The sequence below is a fragment of the Hippocampus zosterae genome, chromosome 19 (genome assembly GCF_025434085.1).
Source record: "Hippocampus zosterae strain Florida chromosome 19, ASM2543408v3, whole genome shotgun sequence".
NCBI classification, from domain to species: domain Eukaryota; kingdom Metazoa; phylum Chordata; class Actinopteri; order Syngnathiformes; family Syngnathidae; genus Hippocampus; species Hippocampus zosterae.
Genome location: NC_067469.1, coordinates 5,963,314 through 5,987,441, shown reverse-complemented (window position 1 = coordinate 5,987,441; position 24,128 = coordinate 5,963,314). Strand labels below are relative to the sequence as shown.

Below are 24,128 nucleotides of genomic sequence, written 5' to 3'. Positions count from 1 at the left end.
ACCTCTTGAAACAGTGCTCGTTGGCCGCCGCGAGGTAGCGAATCTGCGAGCGTTTCTCCGGAGACAATTTATTTTGTGTTCGTGTGTTTGTTTGTGTGCGCGCGCGTGTGATTGTATCAAGTTAATGTTCTCCGTCTTCCACAGAGCCATATCCAAATATCCACTTCGAGCACAGGGGCATTTATTTTTTTTCTTACGCGATCCCCGAAAACTGACGTCCAGAATGGCTTTTCAATACCCCGCCGCTTATCGTGACGATGCAGTCGTAAGTATTGTGTGTTAGCCCGATAAGCTTTAACGTGCTAATCAACCGGACTGCTATCATTGTGCTCTTTCATTCGTTGGGGCGAACGGCATCTTTTGTTAGCATGCTAGTTAGCTTAGCGGGGTTGACGACACTGACTCCAATGAGCGCACTGCTTATTTCTGGATGAATCGCCGACCGTTCCTTTCTCATTCTGACGACGTGATCACGTCTAACAAGTGGTGTTTATGTATCATAGGTGGATGATTATCATGGTTACAAAATACCAGATCCATACAGTTGGCTGGAAGACCCCGACAGCGAAAAGACACAGGTAAACAAACGCGAGAAGATTGTTTCGAAAGCAAATCCGTCACTGGTGTCCAATGTCTATCTGACAAAATATGAATTACCGTAAATTGTTGGATGATCTCAATGTCATACGCAGTATGATTACACCCGTTTGACTATTCCAATTGACCAGAAAGATGCTTCCGATCATTTATCAAAAACAATTTGATTTCAATAGGCGTTTGTCAGTGCTCAGAATCAACTCACATTGCCATTTTTGGAGCGCTGTGAGGCACGGGATCTGTTCAAGGAGCGCATGACTGAGCTGTACGACTATCCCAAGTATAGCTGTCCCTTCAAAAGGGGAAACAGGTAAGACTAATAATAATAATAATTGCTCATTTCGTCTTAGTTGTATGACAAGCCAATGGTTATCATGTTCTGATGTCTATCTGTCCTCATCTCCAGGTACTTTCACTTCTACAACACTGGCCTGCAGAACCAGAGTGTGATGTACGTGCAGGAGAGCCTGGATGCAGAGCCTTCTGTCTTTTTGGATCCCAACACGTTTTCTGACGACGGGACAGTTGCCTTGCGAGGTAATGACTAAGACTTCATGACTTCACATTGAATTCTGAACAGACATTTCAAATTCACAAACATTTTGTGTCCTCGTGAAGGCTACGCGTTCTCAGAAGACGGAGAGTACTTGGCGTACGGTACCAGTGCCAGCGGCTCGGATTGGGTGGAGATGCACTTCCTGCGAGTGGAAGGTGCTGTGCGACTGGAGGACCGTTTGGAGCGGGTCAAGTTTAGCTGTATGTCATGGACGCATGATGGGAAAGGCCTTTTCTACAACTCGTACCCGGAGCAGGAAGGCAAGAGCGATGGTGAGGTCAAAAGATGAGGTCAATCTGACTCAACTATGGTAAACGTTGTGTTCCAAGTTAAATTATCTTCTTTCTGCAACTAATTCGCACGATTGAAAATAAACCTTTTCTTTTCAAGGCACCGAGACCTCGACTAACTTAGACCAGAAGCTCTACTACCACGTTTTGGGAACCCCGCAGTCTGACGACGTGCTGTGCGCTGAGTTTCCCGATCACCCCAAGTGGATGAGTGGAGCCGAGGTCATTTCTCCCCCAAATGAGGCTGAACTCGTTTTTTTTTTTTTTTTTGCTTTGTCATTTCTACCCACTGACAGGGGACAAATGTCGTGACGTGTAGGTTTCAGATGATGGCCGCTATGTGCTGCTGTCCATCAGGGAAGGGTGTGACCCTGTCAACAGACTGTGGTATTGTGACCTCAAGAAGACCCCTCAAGGCATTGCAGGCATGTTTGACAGGACTCTCTGATCATTGTATGGATCTGCGTTCTCAATTTGGTCTTGCCCGTATAATTATCAATGTACCCATTGACAGTTTTTCTTATGATCATGTGGTCACGTGTTCCAAGTTTGCCCTCGTTCCACTGTGCAAATCCAGGACTTTTGCCTTGGGTGAAGCTCATCGACAACTTTGACGCCGAGTACGAGTACGTAACCAACGAGGGCACAGTGTTCACATTCAAGACCAATCTGGAGGCCCCCCGTTACCGCCTCATCAACATTGACTTTGCCTCGCCGGCGCAGAGCGAATGGACGGAGCTGATCCCTCAGCATGACAAGGACGTCATTGGTGAGCGGCGGCGGCGCGCTTGGGTCCTCAGGATGCGTTTATTTTGTTTATCTCATACACCTCGCGCCGTCTTAACGCTCAACAGTATTCGCCACCTGCACCTACTCCAGCTACCTGTTTGTGTGCTTCCTCCACGACGTGAAGAACGTCTTGAAAATGTATCGTCTCAGTTCCGGGGAGGAGCTCCGAACTTTTCCTCTGGATGTCGGCTCCGTTGTCGGATTCACGGGAAGGAAGCGCGACTCGGAGATCTTTTACTATTTTACTTCCTTCCTCTCGCCAGGTAAAGTGTGACTAGATTGAACTCTGAAGACTTTGTGTGACTTTGGGCGGGGGTGGTGGTGTCTGTTGTTCAAATTCCATAGATTATCTCCACAAGAAGGGTAAGAATGTCATTCTGAAGTCATTTTTGATTTAATCATTAGGAACATGTTGAGCCTGTTGAGGCATGAAATGCTGTGCGCCCTCTACTGGTAGCTGTCTTCATTGCCTTGGAACATTTTGACAACTGAACAGAACGATGGTGAAACATACTCGAGACCAATCAAATTCCATCGGATTCACAACATTCTGAATAATTGAGAAATTTGTCAAGACTCCCACCCCAGCCTTTAAAAAAAAAATCTACAACCGGAATTTTGCCCTATTAACGACTCTAGCTTTTTTTTTAATCCAGCCATCATTTATCACTGCGACTTGACCAAGGAGCCTCTGCAACCGCACGTCTTCAGAGAGGTCACAGTCAAAGGCTTTGACCCGTCCGACTACCAGACCACCCAGGTAACATCAATTTCAATCTCCCCGTTCATCTTTTTCCCCATCTGGTCATCACCTCCCCACTCCTCGTCCAGATCTTCTACGCTTCCAAAGACGGCACTCAGATCCCCATGTTCATCGTTCACAAAAAGGGCATCAAGCTGGACGGCTCCCACCCGGGCTTCCTCTACGGCTATGGCGGCTTCAACATCTCCATCACGCCCAGCTATAGCGTCTCGCGACTCATCTTTGTGCGACACCTTGGCGGAGTCCTGGCCGTCGCCAACATTCGGGGGGGTGGGGAGTACGGCGAGACCTGGCACAAAGGTGACGAGTGTCGAGGGGGGCGATGCGTTGCTCTCAGGATGCAAATTCCACAGGGAATGGATGGAATGAAGTGACGATTTCCAGAAATGAGTGCGTTTCCACTTAAGTGTGAAGCTTGTCCTTCTTTTAGCTGGCATGCTGGCCAACAAGCAGAACTGCTTCACGGACTTCCAATGTGCGGCCGAGTACCTCATCAAAGAGGGGTACACATCTCCGTCCAAGCTCACCATCAACGGAGGCTCAAACGGCGGCTTGCTTGTAGGTAGGTGTCAACCCAAGATGGTAACAAAACAACGTGCTCCATTTTTTGCTGAGTCAGACCATAATGCCCCCCCCCCCCCACCCTTCCTACGCAGCGGCGTGCGTGAACCAGCGGCCAGAGTTGTTTGGCTGCGCCGTGGCTCAGGTGGGGGTCATGGACATGCTTAAATTTCACAAGTTCACCATCGGCCATGCCTGGACCACCGACTTTGGCTGCTCGGAAGAAAAAGACCAGTTCGAATGGCTCATCAAGTGAGTGAAAACGTGCGATCGCGTTTATAATTCTCTGCTTTATTTACCACGGCACTGTTTAGATGCAAATCCATCACATCTAGAATGAAAGTATTGTCCTAAATGGAAAAAAAAGTACCAAAAAAAACTACGGATTTCATATTGATTCTAATGAATGCTGAGTTGCATCGGGGCATAACTTTAAAAAGCAAATACTTTGAAGGAATCAACAGCGCCTCCACTGGCTGTCGACATGTAGTGCACACAAATCAACAGTCAACAAGACCCCCAAGACTTTACTTTCTTGTGATGTATTTTTGTTTATGATCATATTGACTGATTCCCACTCAAACCTATGTTGAAGCACAAAAAGCATCTATGCATTTCGGTGATGAAATATGTTTTATTTAACATGAATGCATTTTAAGCTCACACGTCTGAGTTTTCCTTCGCTGCGGATTTGATTGGACAAGTTCAGGTTGAAGGGGCGGGCAGACCTTTCCGGATTCCTTAAACTGACCTGCACTCAACTGAATTGCGTTTAGTTGCTGTGCTGAAGGACTGAATGAGAGATTCTCATTGGAGGGAATGGACACATACTGTATTTGCATCCCGTAAAAACGTTGTTTTGCAATCAACTCCAGCGTGTCCTCCCAATCTCGAGAAATTGCCTTTCATGCGCCGATATTCACGAGGACTTGACGTACATACATGAGGCGACGAACCTTGATGCCTTTCCCTACACCATTTCCATATCTTTTGGAACATGTGTCTATGCCAGATACTCCCCTCTCCACAACATCCGTGTCCCAGAGGACAATGGGGTCCAGTACCCCGCCGTCCTGCTGCTGACGGGCGACCACGACGACCGGGTGGTGCCGCTCCACTCTCTCAAATACATCGCCACCCTGCAGCACACGGTGGGCCGCAACGGCAAGCAATCCAACCCCCTGTTCATCCTCGTGGACACAAAGTCAGGCCACGGCGCCGGCAAGCCCACCAGCAAGGTCATCCAGGAGGTGGCGGACACCTACGCCTTCATCGCTCGCTGTCTCAAAATCGCATGGGTCAAATGACGGGCGTCTCCTCTCGACGCATGCATGCATATTTGCCCCCAACCTATTGCGCCCCTCCGCTCTCGAAGAACTCCTGCACTTAATCAAAAGAACCACAAGCTAATGTGCAAAAAGGCTATCAATGTGGGCGGGGTTTCAATATTCATCCAATCAGCTGCTGTCATGAGGCTTGAGTGTCACAACCCTTCGCGTGGCGGACGCTCCGCCGGCGTATTTATTGATATCTCAGCTTGCACATTTCGCACCGTTCAAATGATTTGTGTGTGTGTGTGTGTGTGTACAGTATGTACGGTATGTATGATGCCCCACAAATTCACAGATTTTTCTACCTCTTGACCTAGGCTGATTGTTACCATTTGAAAGGGAGCAAAACACAATAAACCTTTTTTTAAAGCAATGAGAAGTCTGCTTGGTGGTTCTTCTCCAAATGCTAACGCGTAAAAAGGGGCGTTAAAATGACAGAAATGAATCACTGCATGTGAAGGGCATATAAAATAACAGACAACATTCCATTTCAGCAAAAGGCGTAAGGCAACTTTTCAAGACCTGGCCTCGCGATGGTGCCATAGAGCACAGAATCGAATTCATGCATGGGAGTTGCAGCACCCGGAAGCAGGAGGATTGTGTGGTTACAGCATTTTATTTGATATTTACCACGGTTTTACATTGAACTTGTCATGTTTTGACATAACCCCGACCATCCATCCATACGTCTTAATAAAATTAGCATGTCAAAACGTGATAACGTTCATGTATAGCAATAACTTGACCTGGTGTGGCAGCAATTCGCTTCCGGAAATTCGACATGTATTTTTTTTTTTGCCCCAACTGCAACTTTAAAGTGACGAGGCCGTATGCGACCAATGGGGGCGCTATTTCATTTAATTCGGCCTCAATGCCCAAAATGTGTAAAAAGAGTATGAATGGGAAATTCAAATACATGTGTAACCAGGTGAACCTTACTTAGATGCTTGTAGTGAAGGCTTCCTTGTTTAAAAAATGTAGCACTGTCACTTTAAGAGCCACACTAGATCAAAACACGCGGGAACATATGCAGCGTGTGAGAGTCAGACCAGAAAGGGTGACATGCACGTAAAGGAGGGTAGTCGCTGAACTGTGCCCAACTTGATACACCCATGATCGTCCTCGTAACCCTGGCGATATTCATAATCGGTAATTGGTAACTAGTTTACCATGACGCATGTTAGGTGTTAATTTTGGACAGATGATTAATTAGTTGAATGGTATTTGTAGAGCACAATATCTGGAGTGGTTTGGGTTGGAGTTTGACATCTACCACTAGTGAGTCGTGTGAACAACTGTACAGCGTAAGTGTTGCAATGTTATAAGATGTAAATATGTTTTTTTTACTGTAAATTATATGAACTGTTATCTGTTCTTTAGAGGGGAGATCATTTATGTTTGACCACGTGCTTTGTACACACCCAACACACCGGAACATATCGAGTAAGTGTGGCTGCATCTCAAAACATTGGGTTGTAATGATTATTTGTTCTGCACTAAGAAGTATTGTGGCTTGTAAACAATGTATTTTTATTTCTGTTTTCCTCTTAAGCAAGCCACTGCTGTTGTCTATTGTGGTGTTATTGTCTGTAATCTGTTAAATAATTTCCTTTGATCTCTTAGATCCCTGTTCGACCTCTTTTAAAATTCAGTTAAGATCTCAGTCTTTCATTTTAATGCTGAACAATTCTTCATTGTTCAGTCGGGAATAAAGCCCACCTAAAAATTATTTTGTGTCCAGTCCAGTCTTTCCAAAGACCCGGCTACATGAAATACATGCAAAACAACCGAAGTACACATGGTGAGTTATACTTTGGGGGGGCAAAACAAAAAACAAACGTGATATTTACTTTCGTTTGTGAGGAAAGAGGGCGAAGGGCTTTCAGGGCAACATGGAGTTATTTTGCACCTCGTTATCTGCAAGCAAGTTCCCTTTACGGACTGCGTCACTGTTAAAACATTTGTCATATTTGTAGATGTACAATAAAAAACAGGACGTTTTTTTAAAGGCAACCCGCCCTTTAAAAGAAAAAAATCTTAACAAATGGTACTGTCGTGGTAAACCGCTGCTCATCTTACGTTCCAATGTGACGATTAAATATTCATGCATGGAAAATGTGTTTAATTGCAGACGACCAGCACAATGCAAAACGCGGCTGGGATGTCCAAGCGAATTCGTGCACTTTTATTCGCTTGGCAACAAGCTACAGGGAAGATGTCGGTGCCATCTCCTGCAGGTAAGTCACTTTTATCATTTACAATTATACTCCAATGGAACAAATGTGCTGTTTCGGTAAAACACCATAGACTCGTCGAGATCGTGCTCAACTTTACGTGCGTGTATTAAAAGATGGTTTGGAGGAAGCAATCCAACACCAGAGAGACCATAATCAATCATTTACCAGATTTGTGGGGCTCCCTTTCCTCCCAACAATTAAAAAAACATGAGGAATAAAAGCAAGTCTCAAGATGAGTATTACAAACAAAAATGCATTTAGTCAGCCGGAAGTGGTTATTTTGTGAACCATTGTGCGCATTTTTTTTCTGTTCGCCGGTTGGTCTTTTTTTTTTTTTTTGCTCGCTGATTTGCCCTGAAACGCCTCTATGTCCTATGACGTCACATATTTTGCGTTCGCCTAATAATCCCGTTTAATCGTGTTTGTTATTACGATTTAGTATACGAGGAAAGCTTTTCTTTCTCTCTTCTTGGTGGAGTTCGGCCACTTAAATCAAAGTCGGTTAGCGCGGGGGGCGGGCGGGGGCGGTTTCTCAATTCACCATCGCAAAATTAAAAAAAGCTCCAAATATCAGGCGTGATTTTAAAGGGTCCGTTTAAAGTATTTGTTTGAAAAATTGTGAATGTGCAATAAAGTTTTGAATACACACGCATGGTCAAATACGTATCCGAGCACGGCGCATGCGTGGTTTCGTCGACGTATGCAAATTTTTCGTTCCTTCCAATTTGTAATCAACGAAATCTGACGAGGTGACGTGTGAAACGGCAGTGAAAAGTTTTGTACGAATAAAAAAAAGGCATGCCAGAAGTTGATGCTCATCAAAACTGAGACAGTGTTCAGAGCTTTATGGTTAAAAATAAATATTTATATAAAGTGCTCCTATTTCTCCCTGGGGAAAATGGTACCTGCTTTGCCCCCCTGAACTGTTTACACATCTCTTGTGGTGGATGTAAGAAAGTTGAGGGATTGGTGGCTGGAATGCATGAAATAAGTGACAAAAACAACCCCCCCATCACCCCTGCTCACTTAAAAAATGAAAAGCGGGAGGCGAACTCAATGAACCCCTTTGAACTGCATTGACAGCAAGTGAGGGTCGAAAAGACACATTTCCTCTGGGAGCCTACCCAGGCTTGCCTGCATGCATGTGGGGGTTGGGTCGGGTTAACTGGGGTGAGGGAGGTCAAAGTTGGAATCGTAGTCAAACAGCTCAGGAATCTCCCCATGTGCCCCAATACTCACTCGCTAAAAGCGGACATCTAACAAGCATTTTGGATTAGGTGACGTCACCGTATTATTGGCTCTGGTTTTTAATTGATAGGAATAAGGAACAACTAATGTATGATTGTTAGAGGTGCCTTGTCTCAGTAAAAAAAAATGTGTATATCAGGATCATGTTACTAGTAACCCCCCCGCCCCCGAAAAAAAACAAAACACTACATGAGCAATTAAGACATCAAACTACTGGTATATGTGATGAGAACCATTTTAAGTTTTGACGCTTGCTCGTGCGATATAACATTTTGTAAAAAAAAAAAAAAGAATTTAACTATGCGTACATAGATATGTAAAAACAAAATAAAAGCACATCCGTTATCATTCATTTAACTGAATTAAATTACTACAATACAAATCTCCATAACATTCTCAATATCCTGGCCCCACTCAAAACCCGAACTGTCTCCTTCAACCAAACAGCACCCTGGTTTACCCCTACCCTCAGACAACTTAAATCAAAAGGCCGTCAACTTGAAAGATTATATAGAAAAACTGGACTCGCCATTCATAAAGAAATGTACACTACCCACTTTCTCCATTACAAGGACTCAATATCCAAAGCCAAATCAACCTTCTACTCTGGATTAATCAGTTCCAATGAAGGCAACCCCAGATCACTCTTTTCACTCATTTCTAAACTCACTAAACCTGCTGACACTCTTCCCTCACATCTCTATTCCACTGATTTTTGTAATACTCTGGCCTCATTTTTTACATCCAAAATCCAACTTATCCACCAGCAACTCACCCCTTCAGCTGCTCCTATCCCTCCTTCTCCATTCTCCCCGGTTCCTACCCACCTACTCTCTGCATTTACATCCCCATCTGTCCACCAAGTCTCCATCTTAATCCAGAAGTCCAAATCCTCTACTTGTCAACTTGACCCTCTCCCTACTGTTTTAGTCAAAGCTTCTATCCCGGCCCTCTCCCCTCTCATCACTAACATTATTCAAACTTCCCTCTCTACTGGCATTGTACCATCTCATCTCAAAACTGCTGCTGTCACTCCCATACTGAAGAAACCTGGCTCTGATCCCTGCGACTTGAACAACTTTCGTCCCATATCAAACCTTCCGTTCATCTCCAAACTTCTAGAGAAAACAGTAGCTGCTCAACTTCACACCCATCTTTCCTCCAATAAGCTCTACGAACAATTTCAATCTGGCTTCCGTCCCCTCCATAGTACCGAAACTGCCCTCCTCAAAATATGCAATGACCTTCTTCTCTCTGCTGACTCCGGTTCACTCGCCATCCTCCTCCTGCTTGACCTCAGTGCAGCCTTTGACACCATCTCTCACTCCATCCTCCTCGACAGACTCTCCTCCATTGGCATCACCAGCATCCCCCTCTCCTGGTTCCGCTCCTATCTTTCTGACCGCACCCAGTTTATCCAGCTCAAACGTTTTAGATCTCACCCCTTTCCCCTCACTTCAGGTGTTCCTCAGGGTTCTGTCCTTGGCCCATTGCTATTTCTAATCTATCTTCTTCCCCTTGGTAATATCTTCAGGAAACACCACATTCATTTTCATTGCTACGCGGATGACACCCAGCTCTACATCTCTACCAAACCTAATACCATACTTCCACCATCCTCCCTAACCAACTGCCTGCAGGAATTAAAATCTTGGTTCACCTCAAATTTCCTCAAACTGAATAGCAATAAAACTGAATTCCTCCTTATAGGCACTAAATCCAATCTAAACAAAATAAACAACTTCTCCATTCCCTTCGAAAGCTCTTCCATCTCCCCCTCCCCTCAGGTCAAGAGTCTGGGTGTCATCCTTGATAGCACCCTCTCCTTCACCTCACATATCAACCACATCACTCGTTCTGCATATTATCATCTTCGAAACATCCACCGGCTCCGCTCTTCTCTCACTCCTCAGTCCACTGCTATACTTGTACACACCCTCGTCACCTCGCGACTCGATTACTGTAATTCCCTTCTGTTTGGTCTCCCTCAAAAAACCCTCCATAAGCTTCAGCTGGTCCAAAATTCAGCCGCCCGCATTATCACACTCACACCATACATAAACCATATTACACCTGTCCTTCAACATCTCCACTGGCTCCCCATTCTACACCGCATTCAATATAAAATCCTGCTCCTCACATTCAAATCCATTCATGACCTAGCCCCTCCATACCTATCTGACCTCATCCATATTCCTACGCCTGTCCGCTCTCTTCGTTCCTCCTCTTCTGTCCTCCTCTCTGTCCCCCCTGCTCGCCTCGTCACCATGGGAAATAGAGCCTTCAGTCGCTCTGCTCCCCAGCTATGGAACTCACTCCCCGCTGACCTTCGTAATACAGCCTCATTAACACATTTCAAATCCCGCCTCAAAACACATCTGTTTCGACAAGCCTATTCACTCAGACCATAAAGCCATTATTTTTATTTATTTATTTTTGTTGTATTTTTTCTTATCTTATTTGATGTAGTTTTTAACATTGTACTCGTGATTTTAACTGCTTGTTGTAAGGTGTCCTTGAGTTTCTAGAAAGGCGCCCACAAATAAAATGTATTATTATTATTATTATTATTATTATTATTAAATTGAATTTCTCATCGATGTTCAGCAAACTCAACATTTCAAGGGAACAAACTTTGATAGAATTTCAAGTTGGGGAATTCAATAAAATGTTTAAAGTTTGACTTGTGTCAAAATTGGCCTTCCCGCATTTCAACACCAAAAAAAAAAGAGAACTTGTATTGTCCCCAACATAAAAATAGAAGAACAAACAACTCAGCAAATTTTCCTTTGTTGTGCTATAAATGTTAATAATTTCTATTTTAAAGTTGAGCCATCTTAAATGACTGTTTTAGCCCCCAAAATGCATTTTTTTTGTAACAGTGTAATACACATTTTTCATGAGCTTCGTGAACAATATTTGTGAAAGAACAAAAGAATGAATGGCATGTATCCTTTTGATGAAAGTAAAGTTAATGTATCGAATAATTTCAAATAGGTAGAGACTAAATTCAAATTCAGTCTGATGTCACGATGTACAAATCATTGATTGACTTGCGTGGCCTCAAGAAATCCTCATGAAATTAAGATAAGATAAGTTAAGATATCCTTTATTCGTCCCACACTGGGTAAATTTACAGCCTCCAGCAGCAAGAATGTATGTAGAAAGAATAAAGGAGAAAGAGAAAAAAAAAACAACAACAAACATCTTTCAATTAAATACAATATGAACACAAATGGATAAATCGCAGTCCGGAATCAAGTTTGTCCCTTCAAGCGTCAAAATCGGGCGAATAAGTTTAACTCATTCACTCCCAATGACGTTTTTAAACGTCTTTTCAGACTTGGTCCAGAATTGGCTGGTACTGAATGAGTTAAATGCCGTTTCATTTGCGAAACATTATAGAGCGTTATTTAAAATGGCCTCAACGTGTCACAAAGCTTCACGTTGAAAAATAGCTTTTTTTTTTCAAGCACCGTTTGGTTCAAACTAGATTATAAACAAGAGTTTTATGCAGTGAGAAGCGGTCTCCAAAAGTCGCACTCTTCCATCAGCGACATTACATCAAACATTGGTTTCCCCAATTAAACATCGCCGCCGCGTTTTGTTTGAGTGCCCCCTCCCCCTCTGCTATGTTTTTTTGACTGGGCCCACCCAGGGCGACCCTCGACGATGACTTGCCGTCGACGCGATGAGGACGCGATCCCATGTGACATTGGCATCCACAGCCCTGTGACCCACACAGTAATCTTCTGGCATCCTCCAAAACACGTCTGCGTGTGCGGGGGCCCGGCCCGGGATTGGGCCTAGGCGGGCTCAGGCCCTGGCCGGGGCCTGACTCCATGTGTGTGCGTGTTTGTGTGTGTGTGTGGGCGGGTAGTTGGTCGATGGGGGTTGAACTTGCGAATTCCGGAGGGTGGGCTTTCAAGGTCTATGGCGAGTGGGGATGGGCTTGTTGTTGTTTTGACTCTCCCGTTCCTTGTAGCGTGTCCCACCTCCTGGTTTCTCCTCGCACATCTTGGGGAACACTCGCACTCGATTCTCAACGGGCGAGAAGACGCCTCTTTTCCGCGCGGACCCCATCCAATTTCCGTACTGACTTTCTCCTGAGCGGGATGGGCAACTTTAGCTTGAGAGCACCTTGGCTTGATTTTTGGGGGGGATTTGCAAGTCGCAAAAAAAAAATACAATCACAGTCGATTTAAAGGTTTAATCAATATTGTTTGAATATACAACTGACTAGCAGATGATGTCGAACGAACGTCACCGTGTTTTTTTTGGGGGGGGGGGTTGCAGTCCATTTAGGTTTTTCTGGGTTTTCCCGTCACATTCCAGAGTTGTGAGTTCAGCTCCCCGCTGCAGTGCCCACTAAAAAGATACAAGGAGCGTGCTGAGCGAGTGCAAAAACAACACGCAGAGCATGTCGGGGGGGAAACGGAGCAGATATTTAAGGAAGGAATTGAAAGGAAAATAAGCAATAGGATGCTTTGGGTTTTCCTCGTTTCCTTTTCGTGGATATACTGTATTAGCCCCAATAACAGTATGACATCATGACATCACGCGCGGGTGTTTGCAAGTTCCATCCACCATATTGAAGTACTTTTGTGAGTAACCTGTGTCAGTTCAGGTTCTGTTTTTGCATTTGAAATCATTTGAAACCGGCCGCTGAATGGATGAGCCCGCGCACCCGCGTAATAATGTACGGGTGGGAAGACACCAGTACGAAAAAAAAAAAGGCTGATGGATGTTTCTCCCAAACGCTTGGCTCCCTCCAACTAGGCACTTAACGCAAGCCACATTTGGAGGCATGTGGAATCGTTCCAGCTTGAGCTCAAGAAAAGCGTGTTTCAATTAATCGCCATCTCCTTATTTGCGGCTCTTCATTCGGACAGATTTTCAGTTTGCTTCAACAGATTATATATTTCCGCGCAGCGATGTTGTTCAACCTTTTTGAGTCATCATTAGAATTGTTTTTTGTTTTTTTTTTTGTTTGTAGTGGTGACTGCTATTGTCCCAATCACCCCTTTGGAATCTTGAGAGAATGCTGTGGTCTCACATTCACTATTGGGCTGTCGAGAGCAAATATTATTTTTTTGGGAATCGGTTATTCCATCAGTTCATCGGATAAAATGTTATTTAACACGAAAGTGTGTCACAGAGGCACCCCCCCCCACGATCCCCCCCCCAATTTCTGTTTATCAGCAAATTCTTGTCATTTGGTGGTCTTCATTGATGAGGGAAAAAAAAAAACCTCAGACGACAGGAATTGATGTGTTGATACTGGTTAACTTTTGGGAAACTGATTCAGTTGCTTCGCTCAGTGTTTTCCAAAGTAAAAGCAGATGTTTGTCTTATTTTGATTCGACACAGGAGCTCATCGGTCTGTTTTCACGAAGAACTGCAGGAATCTAAAAGAGCTTACCATTACGATGCAAAAATACGACCATGTGGACACCTTTTAAGAACAAAATAATTGATTAATTTGATAATTAATTAGAGGTTGATTAATCGATTTATTGTGAGAGCTCTAATTCAATGTATGCTGTTTTTGCATACAAACGGGTCAGGCTGCAACTAAAGATAATTGTAATGATTTTGTGAACCAGATAAAGGTATTGTCATTTCTATATCAAGATTCAAGATAGACATGATTTCAAATTGACAATGCAGAAAATGCAGAACTCTGAATATTTACTACTGAGAAGCTGAAGTCAGAGCATTGAGGCAGTTTTAATTAAAAAAACAACAACAGTTTTTCAACAATTATCAAAACAAATGTTTGATTATCAATTATTTGTCAAATAATCATTTCATCACTGCACCTCGCAAGATGTTTTTATTCAGCTCTTAAAGATAGTCACCCCCCCCCCCCCAAAAAAACTAAAGATGAATTTTTCTTTTTGCCAACACATTTGTTGCGCTAAATCCAGCACATGGATCATTTAAAATTCAGTCACGTCCCCCAACGCTAAAAAACAAATGCCAAAAAACAAACTCAACTCACGGGTTTCCTTTAAAAGAAGGTTGCGAGTTTGATTCCTCCAGCGAGTGGCAAAATGAGACCGTTGCAAAATGAAGGAGGAAACAAAAACAAAAAACAAACATAGCAATCGGCAAGGTCACGTGTTACTACGACGACAACGGCCACAGCCAGGTCGGCAGCCAATCAGAGCGCGCGAGCTCGGTGGAGGGGCGGGGGCTGCGGAGAGAGAGAGAGCCAACGACTGAGTGAGAGTGGGTTGTGGATGTAGGGGGCGGGGGGCGACGCTAGCAGAGAGCGGAGGTGGTGCAGTTTGCTAAGGAGGAAAGCGGGGGGCTCGAAGGGAAGCCAGAAGGGGCGACATGACACTGACACACGGCCGAACCACGCAGGCCGCGCCATGCGAGCCCCCGACGCGGGCATGACGACGTCGGCTTCATGGTGACCGCCGCAGCTGCTCTCGCTGGCTCCACAAGCTTCTCAACCGCAACTTGGCCGCAGAGGGTCCGCGGGGAAACATGGCCGAAGGTTCCCCCACGACACTTGTTATTTCCTCCACATTTTTCAAACTGATTAACGTGAAGGAATTGAGTTTGGAGATGCACAAAAGTGCCCACTCGCGTGTCCTTTTTTTCTCTCTCTCTCTCTACGTGCGCGTTCGCGTTTGAACGAGCGCGCTAAAGTGTGCGTTCGCGGTCCACTAAAGCACGTCCACTATGTGTATAGAACACCTGCCTTTCGGACCAGCACCTCCCAGAACTCCCCAGAAGGAATACGAACAATGTGTGCAAAACAAACGAGTTACTTTTAACTGGGCCGTTTGCTCAAACTAGTACTTTACGCACTGTTTTATTGAAGATAAACGCCCTACCTTCGGAAATTACGACCGGCCTTGAACCTCTCTCGACCTCCTCACCTCCGGTTAATTAAAATGACTCACTTTCACTCTGCTTTTTTTTTTTTAATTCCAGGGGGACCCTCCAGGTCCACTGAGCAGGAGGAGCGGACTCGACCCCACGTCCGCTCAGGATCGGGCTTCTGCAAATGGTTCAATGTCCGCATGGGCTTTGGATTTATCTCCATGACCAGCAGCGAGGGGACCCCCGTCGACCCACCCCTGGATGTTTTCGTGCACCAAGTAGGTGGTCTCTCTTACACACACACACACACACACACACACACACACACACCGTGGCGGTCTCAAGATCATAATAGCATTTACTACAAGCTCAGATGGTTTGCATCAGGCAAATGTGTGATGTGATCACGCGTTGTCCACTGGCCTGTGGGGGGGGGAAAAGAAAAGAGGAGACAAAACACGCCTTATTTCCTCTCCTGGCTACATGCTGCAAGTGTAGTTTCCTCCTCCTCCTCCTCCTGCCTGCAGAGGGAGGGGAAAGTGTCTCCCACTTGGCCCCACAGGGTTCCCACGGGTGCTTGAAATTCTTGGAAATGCTTGAATTTCAATGTTGGAATTTTTGAAGGAAAGAATAGTCTCGGAGCTGGAATGAGTGCTTTTGACTTGGCTACGACGCAGTCGGTTGCGTAGTAGATGGAGACGTTGAATGCCGTACATGGTAATAAAACGGTCTATTAAACGAATGTTTTCATTTCTACGCCTCTTTGCTGTTTAAAAAAAAAGATACATTATTTGCTTATGTCCATTACCATCTTTCATTTGATTGTGTGTGACTGGGTGTCATTGGTGAAAAGATGCCCTTTAATGCTGCTTGATGGTGGTTAAAAAGTGCAAAATGAAGCGGCTGGGGAGGAAAAAAGCATTTTGAGCGGAGTAAATCTGTGATGAGGGTGCTGGAAAAGATTGCAATTTGGCGTTAAAGGCGCAACAAAGTTTTTGGAAAGGTGGATGAAACCGCATTTGCTATTGTAGCTTTTTATCGTTTTTTATTTTTGGAAATGACACGCGAAAGGAATCATTTCAAGTCGGCGTACAATCGGAAAATATGGTCGCTTGCGACAGCTCTATGGTGCCATGAAATTTGAATTTGACTTTTAAGTATGAAGCATTTAGTTGGTGTTTCCTTGTGGTATCATTGATTATTTTGTCTATGTCGGAATTTTAAAAAAAAAAGTGATTTCCATCGCTTTTTTTTTGGGACTCTCTTTGAAAATGGTCCGCACAAAACGAAAATAAACAAATTGGTTCGGATTCAGTTATGTGTTTGATTCGTGACAATCGTCAGAAAATCGGCGAAACGTTGCCTAGAATTTGTCTGGAGTAAAAGCGGACGTCGGCAAAATGTCTTACTGTGAGCAATCACTTCCTGCTTTGGACCGTTAGCATGTCAGAAAATAGGCACAAAAATATCGCTCGCTGTTTTTCCGAAGGTTTTATTTTGATTCGGTACGAAGACGATTAGTCCGCTTTCACGGAGCCCAAAAATGAATCAAGTCCTTTCAAGGACAATTTTAAATGACAAATGTATCCAAACGATTCATCGCTTATGAAAAATAGGAATCGTTGCACCTCAAGTTGGATTTTTTTTTTTTCTCACTTGCAACATTTTTTTTTTTTTTTTAATCTTAGCGCATCCTCTCCCCTCTGTTGAATTGCCCCTTTTTTACGGCCTCGTTTTGAAAGCGCAAACGACAAAAGGAAGGTGAAAGGATCCTGAGAGGCAGTTTCGCCATTTCCTTTTCATTTGCCCGACTTCTTTTTTTTTTTTTTTGGTCGGGTGTGGGGGGGGCGGGAAGCCACACTGTTGCGTCAGCATCATCATCTTCATCTCATGACACTTGCGAGTCAAGTCCAGCGCGATGCATGCGGCGTCAAATCACACGTTTTGTAACGGCGAAGCAGCAGGGCCTGTAGGATCCTGCGTCAGCATAAATGCTGTTGTTGTTGTTGGGGGTGGGGGGGGCCAGCGGCCACCTTTCGCGTTCACGCGGCGCAGGTCCTCCTAATGGAGCGCGTGGCTAAAAATAGAAGGCGGGCCCGGCGAGAGAAGCACGTCGTTTGCATTCATGTATGCCATCTGCCCCATTTGCTTGCGTTTCCGTGTTCCATGATGTTCATTTAAACGGGACCCGGCGTGGGATTTATGTGGGTGGGAACTTTGTATTTATTTATGTATTTATTTATTTATCGACAGGGGGGGAGTTGGGGACTGTCGTTTTAATGAATACAAATACACGGAAAATATGTTTGTTTTTCACTCTCCTAATGTAAGTAAGAATTGACGGAGAATATATTAGGAACACTTGCACAATTATCTTTTTTTTTTCCCCTCCAAGGGCCAAGCTGAATTTATGGGAAAATATGATGGAACAAGTGCTAATTGTTAAAAATTTAAATTGCAATGTGGGTTGGATAATTTTCTTTAAAACGTGTTTTAAAAAAAATTGGTTTAATTGTATTTGTATTTTCTTCATGTGGCCATTTTGTAGTTTCATTTTTATTTCAACGTTGTGTATTTTAATTTCTTTTTTTTCATCTATTCTTTATATTCTTTTTTGGGCTGGGTTATCTTTCTAAAGGAACCTGTGCAAATGTTCTGTCCAAAACAAAAATCCATTCTGAACCAAAGGTGTCGTGGCCCATGAACCCACTCCCCCCGTCCCCCCGGCCCCCCACCCTTTTACAAAGTCTTGTAAATTGGATATTGATTGAATTGATTGAGCACAGAAACCGCAACCCACCAAAAATAATTAGCTGGGCGATTAAAAATCACCCTCGCACACTTGATTAGGCACACACACGAACCCACCCCCCTTTTTTTTAATTTAGAAAATCATATTTGACATCACTTTGCATGCTTTTTATGTTCATTTCGAGCGTGTGTTATTTTCATATGCTGGCAGCAGCAACCGATTAGTAATTGTCTTGGGAAAGGAAAAAAAACAGTTGCTGAGGCAGGAAGGAGGGGGGGGGGAAATAGGTGGGGGAAGAAAAGATGAGTGTGTGTGTGTGTGTGTGTGTGTGTGTGTGTCAGAGAGCGGGAGGTCTTTTCATCGGGAGCTCTTCTATCTGATCACTTCCTTTTAGGTGTGCGAGTGCGTGTGTGAGTGTGTGTGAGCCCCTGCTGGGGCGTGAAGGGGTGCGCACTCTCCTTGGGAATTCTTTGGGGGGGGGAAAGGGAATTTCTTGAAAGACAAAAAGGCAGGGGGTGGGGTGTGTGTGTGTGTGTGTGTGTGTGTGTGTGTGTGTGCTGAGGTAAAGGGCTATGTGTTTTGGAACTGGGGGGGATGGTGCGTGCATGCGCGCACGTATGAACTTCTAACCAGGATGCGTGGGAAGTGTCAGTAGCCGAGTCGGCTTTTTGCGCGTGCGCTTGCGTGCACCGCAAAGAGAGAGAGTGCCCCAAACTGCGTTTTGTGCTGTGAGGTTAAAGTGGGGGGGGGGGGGGGGGCCGAGTGAGATTAACCTCTGGTTCATGTCACTGTTTGGCATGCAGGCCATGCCCCTTTTTCCCTCCTCCAGAAAGCCAGTGTCGGGTTTTGTATCTTACCCAGGGCTGCGCCGCCCCTCTTCTCGTCAGGGGGGGCCTCAAGGAGAAATATGTAGTCAGGTGATCTCCATGGGAATTTTGTAACTTTTTTTATTTTTAATGGATGTCATGCATACATGGAGGTTTAAAAAAAAATTAATAATAACGAGGCCAACGCCGTTATGCATAAAATAATCGCTGTCGATAATCAGCCCGGCCGATAATCAATCCGTCTCTGGTTTTGAGTCGTTTGCTAACGTCTCAACAATAATTAATCGTCTCTGATTTGCGTAGCCCTCCATGAAAGCAGACCGCTCATTGTTGCCTTTCTCCAAAATACGATTCCAGCATTAGCTTTTACCCGGATCAGCATTTTTGCCCATTTTCTGACAAGTTCCGCGTCAGGCGCTGCGCGGTCCGTCTCCAATAATGTCCTAATTTTGAATCCAAAAGGGATGGAAATTCAAACTTTTCAGAACTAGATCCGAATCACTGACGGACTCATCCGGGAGTCAAATAATGAATTGCGGATGCTGACGCCGCAGCCGTTCGGATGTTGTTGATTTGAGGCTATTGAAGGGTCGGATTGGAGGGGGAGGGGGTTGGGCCAGCTTCAGGGGTCACCCACACTAATGACAATGTTGCCGCGGCTTCTTCAGGGCTGCTTTGTGGGTGGGATTTTCAACCGCTTGTGCGAAAAGCCGCAAACCGTCACCGTCCCCGTCGCTGAATGCACGCATCGGCGGTTGCCGTAGAAGGAGAGTGACGGTGGCGGGGGTAATGGCGGTCATCTCCGCTTCCACATCAGTCCCCCCAGCCCCACCAATCCCCCTCACCTTACCGCTTCCTGTATTGATTGGCAGCTCCGGTGATGACGAGGGCCCGGCTGGTGAAAAGGACGGCTATTTCTAGCCCGGCGTGCCGGAGCCCGTTATCGATCGCCGCTCGCTTCTTCCCACACGCGCGCTCACGGTTGGAGGTCAAAACGCACAGCTTTGCATTTATTTGAGAACGGCAGAATGCACCGCGCCACTATCGGCTGTCTTTCTTTCATTTCATTTCCAAGAAGCTTCTGGGGTGGGGGGGGGGGCTTGAGGGGGGTTGGGCTTTTCCAGGCTTCTGACTTTTGACCTTCTGATCAAATGGGGGTGGGGTTGTTCTCCCCGGGCTCAATCCCGCCCTCCCCTCCACGCAGTCCACCCTCACTAGCGCTGATCAGACGATGCTCCTCCGCTGGAGCCGATCAAAATGCTCCGGAAGGCGTTCCATGAGCGCCCTCCTCCACACTCGCCTCCGCTGCGGTTACCGGGCTACTCCTCTGCCCCCCGCCCCCGCCCTTTCATTGACCTCTGCGTGTCAACTTCCACGACACCCGCCAGGTCGTTTCAGAGGACAGCACTTGATTTGCTAGGTGTTGATTTCTTGTTTTTTCAATCTCCCCTTCCCACTGTCCAACACCGGGGAAGTCATTTTTGGGGGGGATAAAATCTAATTTTGAACTTGATCAACCTTTATTGCAAAATAGAAACAGAGCCCGATGTATTTTTTCCCGCTTTTGGTTAACTTGTCCATTCATCCACGTTTGGTGGCACCTGGCTAGCTTAGCGCTAAACTAAGATCACCGTCTCTCCGGTCCCCTCGATGTGGTTTTTTTCCCCGCATTTGGTTAAGTTTTCCATTCATCCATGTTTGGTGGCACCCGGTTAGCTAGCCGCTAAGCTAAGATCACGTCTCTCCGGTCCCCCCGATGTGTTTTTTTTTTTTCCACTCTTGGTTAAGTTGTCCATTCATCCACGTTTGGTGGCACCCGGCTAGCTTAGCGCTAAGCTAAGATCACCATCTCTCCGGTCCCCCCGATGTGTTTTTTTTCCCACTTTTGGTTAAGTTTTCCATTCATCCATATTTGGTGGCACCCGGCTAGCTAGCCGCTAAGCTAAGATCACCATCTCTCCGGTCCCCTCGATGTGTTTTTTTTTCTTCCCGCTTTTGGTTAAGTTTTCCATTCATCCATATTTGGTGGCACCCGGCTAGCTAGCCGCTAAGCTAAGATCACGTCTCTCCGGTCCCCCGGATGTGTTTTTTTTTCCCCGCTTTTGGTTAAGTTTTCCAGTCATCCATGTTTGGTGGCGCCTGGCTAGCTAGCCGCTAAGCTAAGATCACCGTCTCCCCCCTGCATTCATCTTCATTAAAAATGTCAGGCGTAGGCAAGGATCTGCGTGAATGTCTATCGATTTTGGCCATCCGTATCAGTCACGGGCCTCGGGGGCCATTGCAGTCAGCACAGACAGGAAGAAGAGATCCTCTCCACATCCTGTGTCGCGGCGCTGCGGCGGCTGTGCATCGCCCCTGAACAAAAGTACTTATGTGGCTTCCTCAGTGCTACTGCGTGGTGGAAATCGCTCGCGGTTGGGATGGGAGTGTGTATGTGTGGGGGTGTGGGGGGTGCTGCTGCTTTATTGCTGTCAGGGGATGGCGGTGGCAAACCACTGAACTTTGACCCGGAGGCGGCCATGGAAAAAAAAAGAGAGGTTGCCTTGAAAGAATTTTTATATATCGAGCAGAGAGGCTAAAAGAGCTTTGAATATAAATGATTTTTCTCTCCCCCCTATAGAAAGCATCCATCGAGGACCCTTTGCTGATGTATAGTGTACCGTCGTCATGGTAACTGCCATAGTGGAGGAACGCCGCTGAGCATATTTTTCTTTTTTTTTTTTTTTTTTTTTTACATTGGACATCACCATCTCCCTTTAGTGTGTCTCCTACACACAACGCACACGCGCACACACGGCAGGCGCCTGCAAAGAGGCATCGCGTGTTTTGTCCCCGCGCGTTTACCGGCAGCGCCGCCGCGCTCCGCCGTGGCTGGACAAATGTCACAGATGCCGCGGCCCCCTTTTATATCAGCCGCCATCAGGACATCAGGAGGACCCGAATCATTGTTCGGCAGTTTCGACGGTGACTAAATCAATCGACGGGCAGTCATGTAGATAGAACGGCTGGTGCGTATCATTCACGGGAGAGCATTTATTAAATGGCCGCCGCCTCCTCTTCTTCCTCTCAGCGGGGACGGACTAGGAAGCCGTGTCGCTGCAAAAAGCAGATAAACATAATGCCGCGGGCTCGTGTGAGATAAGGCCGTGGCAGTTGATCCAAAGTGAATGTCATCGAGGAGCCTCGTCGTTAAGTTTTGTAAGATTTCGGCCTGAAGCTCTTTCAATGGTCAAAATAAAGGCACGTTTTGGCGCTTGGTTGAAAAAGCCGCTTTTGTTCTCGTGGCTTTGCCTTGGACGACCTGAAGCTGATTCCCGCGTGCAAATGCTTTTGTGAAGCACATTGAGTTGCCTTGCGTACGAAATGGGCAATTTCAAATGAACACGTTGGCCTCGCCGCGCGAAATTGTACTCGAAAGCCGCGTTGTCCGACATTCATTGAGCCGAGGCGCTCCTCTGTCCTCTTGCTGCATTTCTTTGCCCTGCCTATTTAAAAAAAACTATTCTTTGTTCCCCCCGAACGCATAAACCTGTTGAAGGCCGCATCTCACACATTTATTTTTTGTCCCTCAGAGCAAGCTGGTGATGGAGGGCTTCCGAAGCTTAAAGGAGGGCGTGCCAGTGGAGTTCACCTACAAAAAGTCCTGCAAGGGCCTGGAGTCCCTGCGGGTGACCGGACCGGGTGGAGGGCCCTGCCCTGGCAGCGAGAGGAGGCCCAAAGGGAAGGTGCCGCTCCAGAAGCGCAAACCAAAAGGAGACCGGTCAGTAATTCACGCAAGTGTACCTGAGAAGCTGTCCAACTGTGGTAACCGCTGTCCTTGAAAGAACAGAAATAAATTCTGTAGGGGGGCTATAGAATTTATTTAGGGGTTTTGTTTTCATGCATTATTTTCGGAGTTTCAGTGAAGTAATCGTTAATTTACGTCTTTCGGAAACGTTCATGAACGGCTCTCGAGTCGAACGGAATAGTGGATGATGCATTGTAGATTGCGTTTTATAATCCAGTGCGTCCATTAAATGACAAAATAGGCCATTCATTGAAGGTGCGCCTTATCGTGCGGAAAATACAGTAATTAATATTGCAGACCTCAGTAATACAGGGGTGTGTAGACTTTTCCCATCCAGTGTTTGCATCATGTTTCTATCGGGACCAAAAAGAACAAACACACTCCAAAAAAAAAAAAAAAAGAAGAGAAAATCAATATCGAGAATGGAGATGAAAGTCATTCAGTGTGTTGTGTTGTGTTGCACTGCCTCGTCTTCCCTACACACTCCGATGTCAATGAAATTGTACCAAAAGCAGCTTTGGCCTGCCTTGGACTGAAGAATCCTCCTCAGGTGTTTTTTTTTTTTCCCCCCTCACCTGCGGAGACACCAGTCAGTCCGATTTAACCACAAACACATTCGTTTGCGGTTTTGGAAGAGTCTGCTTTGCCCCGACTTGTTTGGCAGCGTTGCTTTGGTTGATGAATATTTTCTCAACGTCTTTTCACTTGATGTTCCAGTTCACTGGAAAATCCTGTTGTCATACTGCCATCCAGTGGCGAATTGTTGCACGTGCAGGAGTTTTACAATCTTGAGCGGGCCGACCGAGTTCCCCGTTTGTACCGTTTTTTTTTAAACAGCTGACGATAATCAGAGATGATGTGCCCTTTTGTGTGGCACTCATTTTTTTTTTACTAATGTTGACCTAATATACAGTAAAAAAAAAAAAAATCCTGTTGTTAGACTGCCATCCAGTGGCGAATTGTTGCACATACAGGGGTACCACGTCGGTGTCGAACGCCGGTCGTCGAGGGCCGCTTTCCGCCCTCTGGTTTTCATGATCTGTCTTGGTTCGCCGCCTTTTCCAGCTGTTACAACTGTGGAGGTCTGGACCATCACGCGAAGGAGTGTAGCCTGCCCCCCCAGCCAAAGAAATGCCACTACTGCCAGAGCATCACGCACATGGTGGCCCAGTGCCCCCACAAGGCGCTGGCGCCCCCCGCGGGCTCTCAGGACCAACACGCGTCTACCTCGGCCTCCAGCCCGGGGTCGTCGGCCTACCTCGGCCCCCCAGAGGATGAGGAGCGCCGCGGCGCCTCTCCCTTTGGGGGCTCGTCCTCATCCCCGGAAGAGCCCCACGGTCAGCGCGGTCCCCGGACCCGCAGGTGGAGGAAATCCTAGAAAGACTCTCGTCCACGACTCATCCCATCGCTTCATCTACCTCACGCCTGAGACAAAATGGGAGCGCTTCGTTTTCAACTTTTTACGCGTGTCTTATGTTATTGTCCACCCATGCAGATACGGCAAGCACCCGACGGGTGCGGACGCGGACGTGCGGGCCTAGCTTGCGGCC

General features: G+C 46.0%; 2 protein-coding genes across 3 annotated transcripts; both read left to right on the top strand.

The window, feature by feature from the left end:
* On the top strand, positions 1-5,260 carry prep (prolyl endopeptidase). Its single transcript, XM_052053135.1, has 14 exons — positions 1-265; positions 504-578; positions 774-907; positions 1,004-1,134; positions 1,216-1,425; positions 1,544-1,665; positions 1,763-1,868; positions 2,021-2,212; positions 2,298-2,495; positions 2,889-2,992; positions 3,064-3,295; positions 3,426-3,557; positions 3,652-3,808; positions 4,569-5,260. The coding sequence occupies exons 1-14, from the start codon at positions 125-127 to the stop codon at positions 4,861-4,863; spliced, it is 2,229 nt and encodes a 742-aa protein (XP_051909095.1). The 5' UTR covers positions 1-124; the 3' UTR covers positions 4,864-5,260.
* Positions 5,261-14,580: 9,320 nt separating this feature from the next.
* LOC127592424 (protein lin-28 homolog B-like) lies at positions 14,581-24,108 on the top strand. Of its 2 annotated transcripts, none has more exons than XM_052053182.1 (4): positions 14,581-14,793; positions 15,324-15,490; positions 22,364-22,551; positions 23,644-24,108. In XM_052053182.1, the coding sequence occupies exons 2-4, from the start codon at positions 15,413-15,415 to the stop codon at positions 23,954-23,956; spliced, it is 579 nt and encodes a 192-aa protein (XP_051909142.1). In that variant the 5' UTR covers positions 14,581-14,793; positions 15,324-15,412; the 3' UTR covers positions 23,957-24,108. The 2 variants fall into 2 exon arrangements, with proteins under 2 accessions (XP_051909142.1, XP_051909141.1); XM_052053181.1 differs by having other exon boundaries at positions 14,583-14,880.
* The last annotated feature ends 20 nt before the right edge of the window (positions 24,109-24,128 follow it).

Coding starts and splice junctions, on each gene's coding strand:
- LOC127592424 (XM_052053181.1), top strand. Junction 15,491..22,363: donor TGGATGTTTTCGTGCACCAA/GTAGGTGGTCTC, acceptor TTTGTCCCTCAG/AGCAAGCTGGTGATGGAGGG. Junction 22,552..23,643: donor CGCAAACCAAAAGGAGACCG/GTCAGTAATTCA, acceptor CGCCTTTTCCAG/CTGTTACAACTGTGGAGGTC.
- prep (XM_052053135.1), top strand. CDS start 125: ATGTTCTCCGTCTTCCACAGAGCCATATCCAAATATCCACTTCGAGCA. Junction 1,426..1,543: donor GCAGGAAGGCAAGAGCGATG/GTGAGGTCAAAA, acceptor TTTCTTTTCAAG/GCACCGAGACCTCGACTAAC. Junction 3,809..4,568: donor CAGTTCGAATGGCTCATCAA/GTGAGTGAAAAC, acceptor TGTCTATGCCAG/ATACTCCCCTCTCCACAACA.